At 41.7% G+C, this 17,802-nt stretch overlaps 1 protein-coding gene across 2 annotated transcripts in view; it reads left to right on the forward strand.

Annotated features, from left to right (window-relative positions):
* Positions 1–17,802, forward strand: part of sorl1 (sortilin-related receptor, L(DLR class) A repeats containing) — a 94,149-nt gene that overhangs the window by 48,666 nt on the left and 27,681 nt on the right. For both annotated transcript variants that reach the window (XM_037073324.1, XM_037073334.1), the window contains exons 7-14: positions 2,150–2,251; positions 2,902–3,071; positions 5,399–5,591; positions 7,057–7,174; positions 11,538–11,611; positions 12,854–12,942; positions 13,420–13,598; positions 15,990–16,176. In XM_037073324.1, coding sequence (XP_036929219.1) covers positions 2,150–2,251; positions 2,902–3,071; positions 5,399–5,591; positions 7,057–7,174; positions 11,538–11,611; positions 12,854–12,942; positions 13,420–13,598; positions 15,990–16,176 — 1,112 coding nt within the window. The remainder of the gene's footprint in view (positions 1–2,149; positions 2,252–2,901; positions 3,072–5,398; positions 5,592–7,056; positions 7,175–11,537; positions 11,612–12,853; positions 12,943–13,419; positions 13,599–15,989; positions 16,177–17,802) is intronic.

Raw genomic sequence — 17,802 nt, forward strand, 5'->3', positions numbered from 1 at the left:
TTAGAGCACAGAGTAGAGCCTTAATAAGTACAGATAGCTGGTTTATTCAAACAATAAGGAAGTTTGGAGGCTTTGTATTACACTTTGGCAATCTGTGAAAGTGGGAGAGGAGAACAGACTGAATTTCCAAAATCTGAGTCTTCGTGACCCAGAAAAATCCTGTAACATGATGTCAGTGAACTGCACACTCCTCTGAACCAAACTGATTGTGGGCGATAAAAGGAGTGTGTCAGTTCAAGCACATGGTTCATTACCAGAGAGCTGAGCTGCCTCTGAAAAGAGAACTTTCTTGATTTTGTCCCGTTCCGTCTGTAGCGACGCATTCCATGAATGAAATGAGTCAGAAAAGCTTTTTAAAAACACTGAATATTTTCAAGGCTCAGACAGATATCTAACTGTTGCTTAACTGTATACACTAGTGCAGTGCCTGCTCAAAGCACGCTGCTTAAAAGGGGCCTGTCAGTTGACCTGTGGCATTTCTGTGTGCAGCTCTGTAGAGAAGCTCAATCAAACAAAAGCCGTTTTCACACAGAGATTCCGCAATATCGCTGCAATGTAGGCTCACCTTACGCCGCCATTGTATGTTTACAGTGCCGGCATGAAGCCGCTCCAGTTTGACTTTTCATACCGCAAGCATGCGAGCAAGGTGTGACAGTACACATCATGGCATCAAAATCTGTGTGGATATATGGATGCTGTTATAAAGTACTGTGATTTGAGATCCTGACCCATCATACTCTAGAGTCCATGCATCATTTGGGTCCTAATTAGGGGTGTCACGATTCTCCAAATCTTCGATTCGATTACATTTTCCATTCTAAGGTCACGGTTCGATTCGATTCTCGATTTTTCTATTTATTTTCTTAAAGCACGGGTTGCTCTGCCATTTTTAGACTAGAGTTTTATGCAATATGATATCTGACCTTTGTTCGCAATGTACAACACTACGTTGTCAAATTTAAAACATTTATTAACAACATAATGTAACAATAACTTACATCTTCAGTCAATTGGAAACTTAAACAAAATAACCTGCCATCTAGTTTCTGCAGAGTTTGCAAACTGTGGTTTCGCGCTGTCGACATAACTCACTGGAAATCCAAAACACTTCCACACCGGCGACAGATGATGGGGTAATGTGAGGGCTTTAAAGATCCTGTCTGAAATTTAATGAGAGGAGTCGCAGATTCATCAGGGCCACCTTATAATATCCAACAAACTGACTTTCATCTAAAGGGGATAACTGCCCCACTGTCAGGCAGTCTCTGCATGTAGACATTCATACATCTATCTATCTATCTATCTATCTATCTATCTATCTATCTATCTATCTATCTATCTATCTATCTATCTATCTATCTATCTATCTATCTATCTATCTATCTATCTATCTATCTATCTATCTATCTATCTATCTATCTATCTATAAAAAACTCTAAAAAGGGAAGTTGAAAATATGTTTATTTTGTCTTTGAGATCTTATAACCATGCATCATTTATAAATGTAACAAAATCATGTTAATCCATGGTATGTGCTACTCTTGATACAGTATACGTATCATGCCATAACTGTGTGTCATGGGTTTTTTTATGGTTAAAATGACATTGTTAGCTACTTCGATGAAAAGCTGGAGTATACCCCACAGTCTCCATTTCTACATCACTCACTCATTGCGTGCGCGTGCGCGCGCACACACACACGCACACGCACACACACACACGCACACACACACACCACTCTGTCTCGTAATTCATAACAGATCAGAGCTTTGGTTCCTCCAGCAGCTTGGCTCCTAATGTATTTGTAATGACAATGAAGAGAGTCTCTCTTCCTCTCTCTCTTTTACACACACTTTCACACACACGCACATATTTTGTATCCTACTTGGAGCCCTTTTAAGTCGGGATGTTTAATGTTTTCTGACTTATCTGTCGAGCTCTGTAACACTGGGGTATTAAGACAGAAAAACATCATCAGGACAGTCCAGATAACCAGAGTCTCTTCTCTACACTGAAGTCGGTTCCAAGTTGGAGCTGCTGAGAAACACAAATTCTCAGCATATTATTCAATCGGCTACCTGTGACATGTTGAAGGGTTTGACATAAATGATTGAATGAACTGTGCTTTCCCTGTCCTCTGCCTCTCCAGAAACTGTTTGGCAGCCACGAACCTTCATCTGTTCAGCTCTGGGTCTCCTACAACCGCCAGCCAATGAAAGCTGCCCAGTTTATGACTCGACATCCAATCACAGTAAGACTCTCTTATGTGTACCTCAACAATAATTCAGAAATTAAGGATTTCAGAAAGTATTAGGAAACTAAATGATTGATCATTGTCGAAGTAGGCATCGACCCTCAGTACTTTTTTGGTACAGTCAGAAATGTGTGAAAAAACTGTTCAGTAGCATGAAACGTCTGATCACATTCATTATCTTGCTTGTTTGTTTGTTCTTAAGATATAGTTGCTGTGGTGTTCTTTGTTTTGGGTCTACAGTGTATTGTACAGAGCTTTATAAGGTTTTGGACCTCAGAATTAAACTATTGATAAAGATTATGCTCCCCCGGTGACCATACAGTTTATCAGCATGTGTAGATGTGTTGAATTATTGTGGAGTCACAGCTCTGCTGACCTCCTGTCAGTTTCAGTACACTGTGGATTACTTGAAATAAGTAAACTACATATGAACAGTATGGTTTCTCTTTCTAAAAAATATGCTAGACAATCGATTATCCCGATTTAGGTGGAGGAACTGCCTACGCTTCACTGAAAAGTCCATGTTTCCACAGTGATATCCAGTCTTTTCACATTGTATCCTGTCATTTAATTGCACCCTCAGTCTAATCAGGAAGGAGCTCAGTGAAGTGAGGATGACCTCCTCTCTCTGCCTCTCTTCCTAACAGGAATATTACATTGCAGACGCATCAGAGGACCAAGTGTTTGTGTGTGTGAACCACCTGAACAACGTCACACACCTGTACATCTCAGACACACAGGGCCTGTCCTTCTCTCTGTCACTGGAGAATGTTCTGTACTACAGTCCTGAGGGCTCCGGCAGCAACACACTGATCAGGTACTACACATACACATACACATACACACTTTGGCAGGACTGTTGTGATAGTGGGTGAAGCAAAGTAGCCCAGACACCTTTAGCAAAGCTACTTCCAGCAGCTGCTGCAGTGGGTTTGTCTAATGAGATGTGTGTTGACAGAGAGTGCACATCATCTGTCACAGCTAGCCTTGATTTGACACAACGAGAGGACCAAGCTCTCCAGCTCCATAAATGCAAAAGTAGATTGGGTAAATAACACTAATGCATCAAACCAGTGCATCAGAGCAAGAGGTTGAAACACAATTCAAGCAATTAAATATTTAACACATTTTAATATAAATCAATAATAACGATAATAAGGTCCCAGAACACTGTTTGAAGCTGGAAAGGTGGCAGGGTCCAACAAAGTAAAACTGAATAAATTATTTTCTCCTTTAAGATCAGTTTATTTCTTTAGTTTATTCAGTCAAGGAAACAACGAGAGATTGTTTATTTAATTTGTTTAGGCAGAAACAAATCAGCCAGTGAAGATCTTTCTCTTCTCATTAACATTTCTTCACCAAAAATACAGACTTTACTTTTAATATTAGGCAACCCCACATATGTGAGCTCTAACTTCTGCACAAGAAGCTTATGGGAGACTGATCCCTTAACATTTCATCCATAGCACTTACAGGACTCTCTGTCTGATATCAGTCTGATACTGGCCCAAAGATGTTCATCCTGTGTAGAGTGCCATGGTGTCCGAGAAGTCTCGCCTCATTTGAAATGTTTTGTTTGGCGACATAGCCGTGCACTGCTGTACTACATACCCCTATATATATCATATCATTATATTCCATTATACTGAATGAATCACACCCTTGGGTGCAATATCAACCTCTGCAAGCTGCTCATCCTCACACTCACCCTTCCCAGTGACTGATAAGGAAACGAGCTCATGCTGAGTGACCACTAACAGCTCCAGGTTCACTTTAATAGTAGGTGGTGTTGTCAGATGGATACACTACAAAGCAGTTTGACATACCAAGGCTTTCTTTGCACTAGCTGGCTCCCCAGTTGGAGGTAGCAGTTACCAAGGCAATGGCCAACTAGCTGTGTTAACCCAAGTAACCTTCTTCAAGCTCTATACGCGTTCCCATTAAAGGGGCATTTGGTATCATTTTATTCTTCTCTCCCACAAAACTGATTGCATGCTGCCTACTTCAGTTCCTGAAGAAGATGACAAAATGATTACAGCGAAAAGCAGTCGCTGGAAGAATATGCCCATCTTATGGGATAAAAATATTGTCTTGTCTAATGTTTGCATCAAGCATGAGAGTAGCTTGACAGAGTCTGAGTAGCCTGATGCCTGCAGATCCATCTCCATGACAACTGAGAAAGCAACATCCACGTGTTATACAAGAATCTAGCTAGATATAAATCAGTCCTTTGCTCCTTTTGCTTCTGTAGAAGTGATGATTCATGCCATTAAGGAAGTTGCATGGCAGCATATACAAATGAAATCAGGGTGTACCTACAGGACAAATCAAGCAAGTAATTGAGTAGTTCCCTCATGAACCTCATGAACTGTCTGGAAGACCTCTAGTTCCCGTTACAAATGGCTGATAACACAGATAAGACAAAGGCTGTGCAAGCACGGACAAGTAATGCTTCTTTATCTGATAGAAGACAATCTATTGATGTGAACTCTGAGCTCTGTATTCATTCATTCTGCTCAGTCTTCTCCATAATCTCATCAGGAAGACCCTGTGTTGTTTTGGCAGAGGCAGTCACACAGTGTTGGCTCAGGTGTTTGTCTGACAATGATGATTCTTTCTGTTTATCTGACACTGTGTCTTCTGTTAATTAAATAAGCGGAGGATCCCTGTGCCTTCTGTTTCCTGTGCTGCACAGGCTGCCTGAAACAAGTGTCTTGTATGCATGTATGCGGTTTTCTTACATCATTTCTGGATAATGGAATTCAAGCTTCCTGTTTACTTCTCCCTGCTGCGTGAAAAGTTGCCTCATGACGCTGTAATTTCAAAACGCTGATGCTTTTAGTTTCCCCCGTGTTTGCACTCTGGTCTTCTTGAGCCAAGTGTACAAGAACGTGCACAGGGACTATCAGCGAGGTTTCAAAAATCAAGAAAGTGAAAGAAGGAATCAGCAAAGTGTTGTTTTTAGCCGCACTGAGAAAGGAATTAATTCTCTGTAAAATAAAATGATGTTTTAATGAAAGTGAATCATTGGTCCTTCGTTTACTGTTGTAACAGTAGCTGTGGTACATGAATCAAAAGTTCCTCTCTGACCCCTGATGATGATGATGATGATGATGATGATGATGAGTCCTGCCTCTGTTTCAGGTACTTTGCCAATGAGCCTTTTGCAGACCTTCACCGCGTGGAGGGGCTGCGAGGAGTCTTCATCGCCACGCTCATTAACGGCTCGGTCAGTGAGGACAACATGCGATCTGTCATCACTTTCGACAAGGGGGGGACGTGGGAGCTGCTTCAGCCGCCTGCTGCCGACAGCCTGGGAGGAACTGTGGACTGCCAGGTACCTGACAAACCTAGATTAATGTTTGTAGACATCAGAAACTGGCTTCTTATTAGTATCCATCATTTTTATTATTATTATTATGATGATGGCAGATTTAAGATTAGATTTTAGATGTATCTAATCACATTGTGAAGTCTGCAGCACAGTGTTTGGCTCATGTTTTCACCCAGCTGTGCCATCACAGAGGCTTCATGTCCTCTGCTTCTTAACAGTGTGGAGATGCTGTACAGAAGCATATGGTTTGGGTGTGCAGGTGTCAGACTTGTCTTTGTGAGAAGCTGGTTGATTGATGGTTTGGACGAAGCTTCTCTAATGTGTTTATGTAAATTAAATATTTGGAATCTGTGCCACTGTCACAGTACTGGATTACTGTTGGGCAAAGTGGGCAGTTGTCCTTAGGCCACAGGCCCTGAGGGCCAGAGGTTCACCAGATATCAAATGGTCTTGTCATTTGATAAACTGCAAATAAGTTGGGTAATTTGCAGCACTGACAAAAATCATGATTTCCATTTCGATTCTAAACTCTAAGCAGGTCGTTGCTTATTGCAGTACTTTCTTTTCACTGTCCGTGGCAACTTGTGTGTGTGGAAAAAAAAGCTTAACACCTCAGATGAGACCGCTAGCTTACCAGCTAGTAGCATGCAGCCGCACATCAAAACACTTTGAGGCTGGCCACACAGGATGCTTGTTGTGTGGCAACTGCATTGCTGAGCTGCTGCTGCTCCTTTGTGTGAGTGTCCACACAGGCAGTGTTGCTCCTGCCTGTGATTATAATCATTTTCAATTAAAATGATTTTCCTTTACTCGGCTGAAAGAGCGAGAAAGTTTCAGGGGAAAAGACAGTGCACAGGAAAACAAACTGCCCTTCAGCTGATGTGTGTGTGTGTGTGTGTGTTGTCTTTATATCTTATATCATATCTTTAACTGAACAAAACAGATAAAGTTGCCATAGATCCTGTATTGATTTGTTCAGCGGGAGGGTTGACTCTTGATTTGAAAGACAAACTGCCTGAAAGACTTTGTAAGAAACCACATTTCTTTCTTTCCTTCGTTGTCAGACAAAACATTACATTTAAATTCAATTTCAACATCTTACCTTACTTTCTGACTTTCTTAAGACAACATCATGTTCACTTAATTAAACACTGTATATGCAAATCTAAAGTTAGAAGAGTTGTTCCAGTCTCATTCTTGAACATCCTGGTTCTAGATTTAGTCTTTAACACTCCTGTATGATTTGACAGACCAACTTTCTGCATTTAAACTGCTGGAAGTGACAGACTTTTGATAATGATAGCTCATCAACGTAGAATTTCACAGGTGTTATTGCAGTTTATAAAAAGAGTATTGACGCCATCTGCCTCTCCTCTCCTCTCCTCTCCTCTCCTCTCCTCTCCTCTCCTCTCCTCTTCTCTCCTCTCCTCTCCTCTCCTCTCTCCTCCCTCCTCTCCTCTCCTCTCAGCTCAGTAAAGGTTGCTCTCTCCACCTGGCCCAGCGCTGGAGCCAGCTGTTCAACATCCAGCTGAGGAGGATGCCCATTTTATCTAAGGACTCTGCACCAGGGCTCATCATGGCCACAGGTGAGACAACAAGTTGCAAAACAGCTTATAAAAGCACTTTCAGAAAAATCTCCATGTGCTGAAAATTCCAGTTGACGTCAAACACCAGACTGCCTCTTTTGAACTGTGATGTGTGGCAATAGAGGCCCAGTCTGCATATTTTGGACCACATAAATGGTTTTGAAATTAAGTGGTTTGGATCACAGATTGTGTTGATCAACTACTTCATCTGTAATTACATGTATAACCCTTTCTGAAGCAGTTAAATCTCGTTTCAACACAATCCGGAATCCCTGGAGCCTGTGTGATGGACTAAACAAATCTTTTCTAAAACATGTCAGTTATTTTGGCAGGAGTGTCAGTACGAGAATCTGTTAGTCAGGACAGATGAAGAGACTTTTGGTGCCATCTGCTTGAGCTGGAACCACACAAGCGTGTGTTATCTTTCAGCAACTCCCTCTTATTATGATGTTACAGATAAGTTTGCTCTACACAGGAAAAAAGAAGTAAAAACATACAAATCTTCCTCTGTGGTGATTAAATGGTCTTTCAGTCTTTCTTAGTAAGTACCCACATCCTGTATTGCCCAAAACACAGGAAATATGGTTGCACTCTGCAGAAGCTGCTAGAAGCGTGTTGTTCAGTTTGTCAGTGTTGGAGTTTGTTTCCCTGAGAAAGCCTGAGAAGAGAATTAAAAATAAAAAAGTCACAAGTAATATGAGACCTGTTCCAACATGTTGCACACAGATGAATTGAGGCGGCAGGTGTTTCTCTGCCTTGCTGCTGAAGCAGAGTTTGGTCCTGTGGTTCGAAGCCTCCTCACAGCTGGTGAAAAGCATTGATTTTGGTGATAGTCTCCAGTGTCTAGGAGACTGCTTCCTCCACACCCAGCCAGTCCCTCTAATTAAATTCTTATTAGATAATGGGCATGGAGAGGGGGGGGAGAGAGGAGGAGGAGGAGGAGGAGTAAGAGGAGGAGAGGACTGGCAATCGACGGCACCATTTGCTTCGTTATCGCTCTCAAACAGATGGGCTAATTACTGCTGCAGCACCCAGCGGGCCCTTGACGGGTCAAACACACTCATGAATACAGACTGGCATATACATACACAACTGCACAGACATGTTTACATACATAACAGCCTGAATAAACTGCTACATTCCTTTACACATTTGACCTATATGCCATTTGTGATTATTTAAGGGGTTTATATTCCATAATATATTATGATACAGATGTGTTCAACCAAATAATCATAAATAAGGTAAGAGTTAATTTTGCCTCTAAATTATTGGACACCGCTTTGGGCATTATCCCATTTACACCATTGTAACTTGCCAAACAAAGGAAAATTAAGACTAGAAATACTTTTTTATAATGCATTTTGTGATCAAAACATATGGTTGTTCACAAGCAACCATTTCTGACAACACCAGAGAGCCAGACTAACAGCTGGAACAATCATTGTGGTTCCATAAGGCTCTTATGACACGAAGACGTTGCAAAAACTGCACAGCAATGTTAAACACACAACAACCTGAATGAACCCCTCGACACATTGGACTAATACGTCATTTGAGATTATTACGCAAGAATTATTTTCATTTTTACTCATATATATTGAATGAATTGTTCAGAGTTTGTATTTTTTTTACAGTGTACCATGCAGCCTTGATATTGCACATGCAACATCATTTATCAATCCAGCTATCAAAAAATACAGCAAAGTGAAATTGTGTGTCTCTCTCGTCATTACAATTCCTTGCATATGTTTCTGCTTGTATTATCTCACGTCATCTTTTAGATATATTTAGTGTCATATTCCCTGAGTCATTAAGAAAGGCTGTGTTTTTTCAACTGATAGTAACTGTTCAGCCTTTTGTACTACCTGCCAACAAGAAGGAGAGACACAGAAACAGTGCACGTGCATCAGGGATTTTATTTTTTAAAATGTCTTTGTGACAACAAAGGGACAAGGGAAATACTGTGAAATTCTTACAGTAACTAATGAGTCTTTTGAAAAACGTAACTAGTTCATGGATGACTAGAATTGCAAAACTAACATGGTGGATTACTGGATGTAACAGAAAAGTAATCTGAGTTCTCCCTACTCTGTTTAGGATGACTGCTATGAAAACAGAGAATAGATAGAAACAGCAGACAAATTAGTATATTAATATCGCATAATAATAGCTTTCAGTAAAAACACAAGAATACAGAGAAAAAGCAGCACAATTGTGAAACATTATCACACTGGTTGAAGACACCGTGGTCAAATTCATATATAGAAGTTTTTTGTTTTTTTTTTACATTTTACATTATTTGTCATTCCAAAAATGTACAACATGACATGTTATTTTTTATTTCTCTTTTTCAAAGATATCACTCCTCCACTCGTACAAAAATAAAATCTCAGAAAAAACAAACTGACTCACGCTGAAGCACTTTGGCATGAGATCCCAGAAGTTGAAAGCTCTTGAGCAGTAAGAGTCCGTACATATCAGTATCTGTCTTTCAGAGAAGTTAAACATCTGTGCTGATCTCCAGTGGTTTCACTTTTCACCCTGCTGTTGTGAAGGCAGGTGTAGTGCAACACCTGGTGATATCACTGCTGGGCGACAGAGCACCTTTCTGACCAGACCACACCACACCTGACAGAGATGCTAGTGTTTAGTTTAGTTTAAACACACAGACACAGTGAAAGCAGGTTTCTGTTTCCCAGTCTCTATCTGCACAGAGGCGCAGGGTCTTCTTTGAAGCATTTGTTTATTGTCTGGAGTCCCAGACGCCTGATGTGATGATATTTAATGAGACTCATTAGCCTCCTTTCTACAGAGATGGAGTGTAATTCATTTCAGAGGCATTTTTACAGCCCTAGACAGGGACACAACAACCCGTTATTGTCATTTTAATCTGCTCCTCTTGGAGTCATTCACCCTGAGATGAGATTTGATTAACAGGATTGACGTGCGCAGATGTAAGTGAGTGACTGTGTGCTCTTCACTGTCAAAGGCAGACAATACTGGTATTAATCATCCAGTCCATAAATTCCATTGTTCTTGATGGATGGGAGGAGAGATCCATATTGTAGATGGATGTCTGCATGTGTTTGTGTGGGCTGTATTAGTTACCATTTTAGTTTAACCTGTTAGCATGAAATCATCTGCTACACATTACAATGTACAGCCGATGGGAATGTCATTAGTTTTGCAGATATTTGGTCATGAAGATATTTGACCATACTGTGGAGAGAAGGAACGTCTGTCATTTGAGCGTCAGTCCATCCACTGGCTGGGAATAAAGCAGTGGTGACATCATCACCCCTAGAAGCATGCTGCTGACATAGCTTATTAGGATATTATCTCTCATCTGTGGATATTAATATCATTTTTGCAAGGCTCTGAGTTGTGAGAAGAGGTGTATATAGTCATTTTAGTTATGAAACATGGCACATGATCTTTGTGATCATTGGCAAAACATGTCTCAGACAGCCAGGTTACTTTACTGTACATTATCTGTAAGCGAGCGAGCACCCATCAACATCACAGCACGTTGACACGTGACATTGGAGGTCACATCAGCGATCACAGCTGCAGCTAGACAGAGAAACAGAATTCCATTTTTCAGTCCCAGAAAGTAATCTCTGAGCTCTCCGTATGTCAGTAAACTTCTTTAGATCAGAGCAGAATCTGATGTGACTCCAGGTGTTTATTATTATAGAAGGTTTATCAGCTTTATTGTAGCACAATGCAAAATGTTCATTCTAATAATTAAAATAATTTTATGGTAACTATTATCTTTTAGTACGCTTGCTGCACGGCTCTGTGTTTTTGACCTTTTAAGCACTGCAAACATTCAAAAGGTTCATGAAATAGTCGTTTACTTAGAGCAGGGTTAAGGAGACAAAACAATTTTGAAGTCCTTTTATACTGAATAAGAAAAAAACTTATTCTATGACACAGATGCTAGGTCTTTTTAGCCATACTAACCTGCTGTAGCTATACAGAAGACAATGTCTGCTGGTCGTTGTGACCAAACTTTTAATCTTGTCAGTTTTGTGAATAACTGAGTGAAAAACATAGGTTCCTTTAGTGCATGTTTGATTTCATTATTTTTCTTCTTGAATTGCCTGAGCAGATCACTCTTGATGTTTTGTCTGTTATTTAACAACGTACTGTCAAAGGAAAGTATTTGTCAGTGCATACAAAGGCCACATGCATGAAAAAATACAGAATGCTATGGTTGAGTTCTTGGGTTACAGATTTTCCATATGTGAGAGCAAAAACAGTGGTCACATCAAGTCTGTAATATTCAGGGGAAACCCCTGTAATGTGTGTGTGCGCGCGTGTGTGTGTAAAATGCCTTTTTGTCCTCTGGTTGCAGGATCTGTAGGCAGGAACTTGGCCAACAAGCCTAATGTGTATGTATCCAGCAGCGCTGGAGCCCGGTGGAAGGAGGTCAGTACAGAATCTGACACAGATGACAAGAAAAACACAGCTTGTAAAACAGAGTCACAGGCAGCTCGTCTGTCAAAAGCTTTCCAACATTTCACAATACATTTTATTTCAGTGGCTGTACCCAGGCATTATGAACCTTTCTGCACATTTTGTTATGGCTGACCTTTTCTTGAAAATACATCTAGAAATAGCTAAATGTCAGCATCGGCTCAGATTGTCATCGTCATCGGCCCCCCTGTTAATGTGAGAATGTAAATGTGAGCCGCTTTAAATCATTTTAAACCTTGAAGATTTAACTCAGCATGTTGCTTTGTTCAGATGCTAAAACTGAAAATCTGTTGTCATTTTATAACTACATGTAGATGATGGTTGAAAAGCACCGTCCTACAGATGTAACTACGTCACATAAAAACCTTTTCTATTAACTCGGTACACTCACACTCACAAGAGTTCCAGGCAGCTTCACTTCCCCTTTCTTCTTGTTCTAGAAACAGTTACAGAACTGAAGCAGCCTCTTGGTTGAGAGGTGAAACGAAACAAGTCCAGTAGCCTATGATATAATGCAAATGCTGATGAAAGTCATCGCAGAATTTCATCAGCAATGATGATTTTATTTTTTTTTTTGGTGTGAGCGCCACCATTAAAGTGACTTTGACCAGTGGATAATTTGTGTTAATTCACCCTAAACAGCCAGATTATTATAAATAAGCCATAAAATAGCAATCAGCAGCACAAACCAATGGTGTGTGTCTGTGTATTTGAATTCAGGTCAACATGACAGAACGTAAACACCCGACAATGGAGGTCACTCTGTTGGGATAAATTCACTTTTTACTCACCAAAGTTAAAACAGTAATGCCTGCGCTCTCTGGATCACAGCAGAATCTGATGTGACTGGCTGTTTTTTTTCCTCCATAAGGTCTGGCTCTACGCTTGACTTTCTCCTCCAGAGCTGGCAGCTGTCCCCGATTTGTTTGCTTGTTTTGATAGAGAAACCCATGGCAGCCTGTTTTTATGTGTCAAGACTGAATCTCTCCCAGGGAGAACTGAACTATTCTTAAACTAATCTGAACTAATCTCCCAGTGGTTTACAGGTTGGAATGAACCACTGCTGTACACCCTGTTTCAACAGGAATCACATCACGATTTTTTATTTCTTCTTCTTCTTTTTTTTTTTTTTTACTTAGTACTGAATGAGTAATATGTTCTGAAGCTTCTCTGAATGTGCTTTCTGTTGTGCAGGCACTGGCGGGCCCTCATTTCTACACATGGGGTGACCATGGTGGTATCCTGGTGGCAATCGCACAAGGAGGTGCCACCACACATCTGAAGTAAGTCCAAACGGCCTCTCTAAATGTTCCTCCAGGACAGAAACAATATCCGATTTGAGCTCAGAAGCTAAATCTGTCATTCAATTGGCCCCACATTAAATTCCAGCTTCAAACATAAAACCCAGAAAGGCTATTTTTTTTTTTACTGGAAGGCTTTCATTTGAAATCTCCACACAACTTAAGGGGGAACCTGGGGAGTGGAGCACATAAACGCCACCTGCCCCAGTGGGTGTGCTCATTACCCAGCGACAGGAGCAGATTGTGTAAACGTCAAGCAGCTTGTTGTAGGAAAAAAGTAAATAAACCTTTCCTTAGTAAACGGAGGTGTAATACAACACCTCTGTGCCAGCAGCAACATTGCAGGCTATTCATATTCATGTAAAGGTGATACAGTATATTAATATGAAAATGGCTAACCTGGTTTACATGCAGAGAATGATAAGATAACTAGGTAAATACTGCTCATGTCCCTGTCAGGTTCAGCACCAATGAAGGCGAGACGTGGACCGACTTCCAGTTCTCAGACAGAAAGGTGTACGTGTACCAGCTTCTGACTGAGCCCGGAGAGAAGAGCACCATCTTCACCATCTTCGGCTCCTACGCCGACCAGAGACACAGCTGGCTCATCCTGCAGGTCAACACCTCTGACGTTCTGGGTAGGTTGAAAGAGAGCTTATACGTTCCTCAGCTCCTAGCAACAAAAAAAATCATACCAGCTATTTTTAATTTTATACTTGAGCTGTTGTACTCATCAGATGGTTTCATTTTAGTGGAGTTCATCATTTCAACAAAGCTTAAAACCAGCTGTTTGTTTGTGTTAACTATGATTGGTATGACTGGCACCTGTCTGTAAGATGGCAATACAACAGAAGGAAGAACACTTTACTGAGTCACAGCATCATACGACTGATTTGGAATGATTCATTAATAATAATAATCTTTAAGGGATATTACGGCGTGAATTTAATCCATAGTCTAACACACCATGACACTGAGTAAGATAGAAACCGCCATCAAAAAGCCACTCATAGCCACAAATAATGCTCAGAACAGCTCCATACTGGATTTCTATTGTAAAGTGAACACAACTCACCACTCCAGCAGCTTCCTCTTGTGGGGAAGCCCGACGAGTCAATTACCGAGTGCAGTAGAGTTCTGCAGCTTGGAGGCATATGCTACAATATGCTAAATGAAATGTTATGAATATAACTTCTGTTCCCTGAAGGAGAGGAACCAGTTACAACACATTTAGTATGGGATATCACGCCCCCGCGTGGCCTGACTGAAGACACCTCTATTCATGCCTTTACGGCAGATGACCTGTGGTGACATATGTGAGGCCCGGCCTGCAGATATATACGTGCACCACCACAGCCGCTCTTCACTGAGCCCAGCTGCGCAGCGAGGCAACATAGTGTTCATAACATTTCGTTCCCTTTCAGTCAATTCACTCGGTACAACACACATAGTATGGGGCATGTATACACCGCAGAGCAGTCACCGAACTGGAGTCAAATCTCCAACACTTTAGTGCATTGTAGTCCCAGCAGAAAGGACAGAGTGAGCCACTGAAGGGGCTGTCACGTCCAAATGATAGAGCCCAACAAAAGTGTGCAGTGATGACCAGTTGGCTGCAGCGCAGATATCACTCACAGAAACTCCTTTGAACAAGGCCCATGAGGCCCCTGGTTGAATGTGCACTCACACCATGGGGCAGTGGAAGACCCCTGCTGCTGTATGCTATGGAGATACCTCTACAATCCAGTGGGAAAGCTGCTACTTAGACAGTGTGTAGTGCATGCACAGGGCACAAGATGAACTGGGTACAAGAGCGATGCACAGACAAAGCATGAAGGTCGCCCACTCACTTTGCAGAAGTCAAAGCAAGTAACAGTGCAGTCTTGTATGAAAGAAATTTCATATCTGCATACTCAGTAGGCTCAAATGGGGGTCCACAAAGAGCCTCAAGCACCAGCACTAAGTACCTTGAGGGAACGCTGGGTTTAAACACAGGCCTCAGCCTGCGGACTTCCTTCAGGAAGCGGGTTCGGGAGGAAGGAAAAACCCAGAGAACCACAACGGCTTCTGAGCTGGTGGAGGAGAGGGCCAGTCCACTTCCAGTTTCTCCGCTGCATGGTGGTACAGTGAGATGAAGGATGTGTCGACTGGGTCAACTGGCGCAGCAGCAGCGCCGTCAACGCTCTCCTGGCATGGACAGGGGACACACTTCGTGGAAGTCCTTCTCGTGCAGGAAGAAGCCGCACCTATGAGGACAGGGGCGAACAGAAGACTTGACCTTCGCTTGTCTCATATGGAGACACGAAAACCAGAGAAAGCAGACGAAATCAGCGCGCGGCTAACACCAACAGGAGCAGTTAAGCTAATTTTGAACCGGCAGTAGCCACAACAAGACCAAGCTAAATGGCAGCAGCTACTTAGCCGGACTCGGTAGAGGTCTTGTTAGCGAGGTGAAGAGTATAAGAACTGAAGGATGACTGTAATAGTGCACGTATATATGTGCAGGCCGGGCCTCACATAAGTCACCACAGGTCATCTGCTGTAAAGGCGTTAATAGAGGTGTCTTCAGTCAGGCCACACGGGGGCGTGATATCTTATACTATATGTGTTGAACCAAGTGAATCGACTGAAATGGAACAACGTAAGCTAGCGGTGTGCAAACTTGATCTGTCAGGGTGTGTTAGACCATAGATTAAACTTACACTGGAATATTCCTATATCTTGCCATTGCCAACAGTTATAGTTACGCTCAGCCATGATGGAGGTGAAGCATCATTACCACGTGCGGGTGTGACTAAATGTAGGTGGGCTAGTAAAGGAGAGAAATACATGTCTTCTTAGGTATTTTCAAGCTGTGAAAGTTCTGATTAAAGCCACAAGACAGAGTGTTTTATCACTTCAGCGTCCTCTGCAGGGATAGAGGAGAAAGAAAAGGATGACTGATTGACAAATGGACCACCGCTAACATTAACATGACAGTTCCTAGTCAATGTCAAATATCTATAGCCTGTCTTCTTTTCTCCTTCCAGGGGTGCCATGTTCCGAGGCGGACTATAAGCGCTGGTCTCCTTCAGATGAGCATGGTAACGAGTGTCTGTTGGGCAGAGAGATCACATTTAAGAGGCGAGCTCCCCACGCTACATGTTTTAACGGAGAGGAGTTCGACCGGCCCGTTACCATCTCCAACTGCTCCTGCACGCGCCAGGACTACGAATGGTTTGGACTCACACATGCACAAGAAATACAACATGTTGAAATCTGAATCCAGAAATATCTCACTTGTGTATTTAGTGTATTTCGTATCATGTTTTATTGCTCTGACAGTACAGATAGTGGTCAGGTGTGTCCTCTTCCTCGGATCATCCTTGAAATGCCTGAAACCTGATCTTTGAATTGAATTCCGTCTGTGACAAATTCATTTGATTGAATGTGATTTATTCAAAGAGAACAGTGTGCAGACCAAAGTGTACATCTGGTCGTTGCTTGCACCTCTTGCAATCTCATCCTCATTTTTAAGCTGGGGTTGTTGAGATTTTTTAAAACCAGCAAGTCTAAGCTAAATTGAACCTCCTCCCCTCCGGCCTGCTGGCTCCTTCCTCACCTGTCCTCTTAAACACATGAACACAAACTGCCTGACCTCGCGGACACCGACTGCCAGGTGTAGTTGTGGTTTAAAAAACGATTTACATGGGAATCTTGATTCCTCTCCCCCATGATTCAGAATCATTTCATGAATGTCAAAAACCTTTTTTTATAAACGGTCATTCATGATGTGACAAATGAAAAAGGCGTAAATACAATGACCGCAAGAGCAGTCCAACACCCGGACAATTTACTGCACGCACACTAGAGTTTTCTTGAAGTCCATCCTCAAACAAGGCAGGCTGCAAGCTTTTCTTTAATTTAATGACTGGATAATTACCTTTAACATTAAGCAGGCCGCATGTCTGTAAACACTTTCATGCCTTCATGAGACTTTACGATGTAATGTTAACAGAACGGAGCAGCAGCCAGTAACAAACAAGCCCAGCCGACAACCGCTAACAAGCTAACAAACACACGCCGCAGCGCTCAACACGTTAAACATACTCTGTGGTGAAAACATACTCTGCTCTCACTGCAGGACTCACAGCAGAGCACAGCACCATATTTTATTATTCACACACACACGACCGTAAATGCTTTCAAATAAATTAGATCATTAATTACTGCTGTTTTTTTTTTTCAAAATAAAAAGGCTGCAGATCATTTATTTTAATTTCCAGTTGCATCTCATATTGTATTTAAAAAGACAAATGACACCAGTGAATGGTTTAGCACAAAGGATACTGGAGAAAGGCTGAAAATAGTGCTTCCCTTTCTATTCCTCAAATCGAGAATTGATCCAGCGTCAAAATTTGATTCTGGATTGAATATGACCACAAAGAATCAGAATTAGATCAAGTAAAATCGAATCATGAGATCCACACCAACAGCCACGTAGCTGCTGCGCGTCAGCGGGGAGATGTGTTTGTGGCTAGATTTCTGCATTTCACAAGTTCTGTTAGCTTTTTGTATTCCAATAAATACATAAATAAACTCATTAATTTAACTTTGGTAAATGTCACAATCATATTCACACATGCATCATACCCATGATGAACATCATTAAGTCTATCAGGCATGACAGTTACTCCTTACTGCTGTAGGTGTGTACTTGTACTGTGAACGAGTCTGTTGCTGCTACAGCGGCTCTTTTCATTGGCTCAGAGGCTGAGTGCTTTGTTACTGTGTTAGCTGCTGAACGACAGGCTCACAGGCTGTGTACTGTGAGCACAGTGCATCATAGCCATCGCTAACTGT

This window comes from Acanthopagrus latus, chromosome 2 (genome assembly GCF_904848185.1).
Source record: "Acanthopagrus latus isolate v.2019 chromosome 2, fAcaLat1.1, whole genome shotgun sequence".
In the NCBI taxonomy this organism is placed as follows: domain Eukaryota; kingdom Metazoa; phylum Chordata; class Actinopteri; order Spariformes; family Sparidae; genus Acanthopagrus; species Acanthopagrus latus.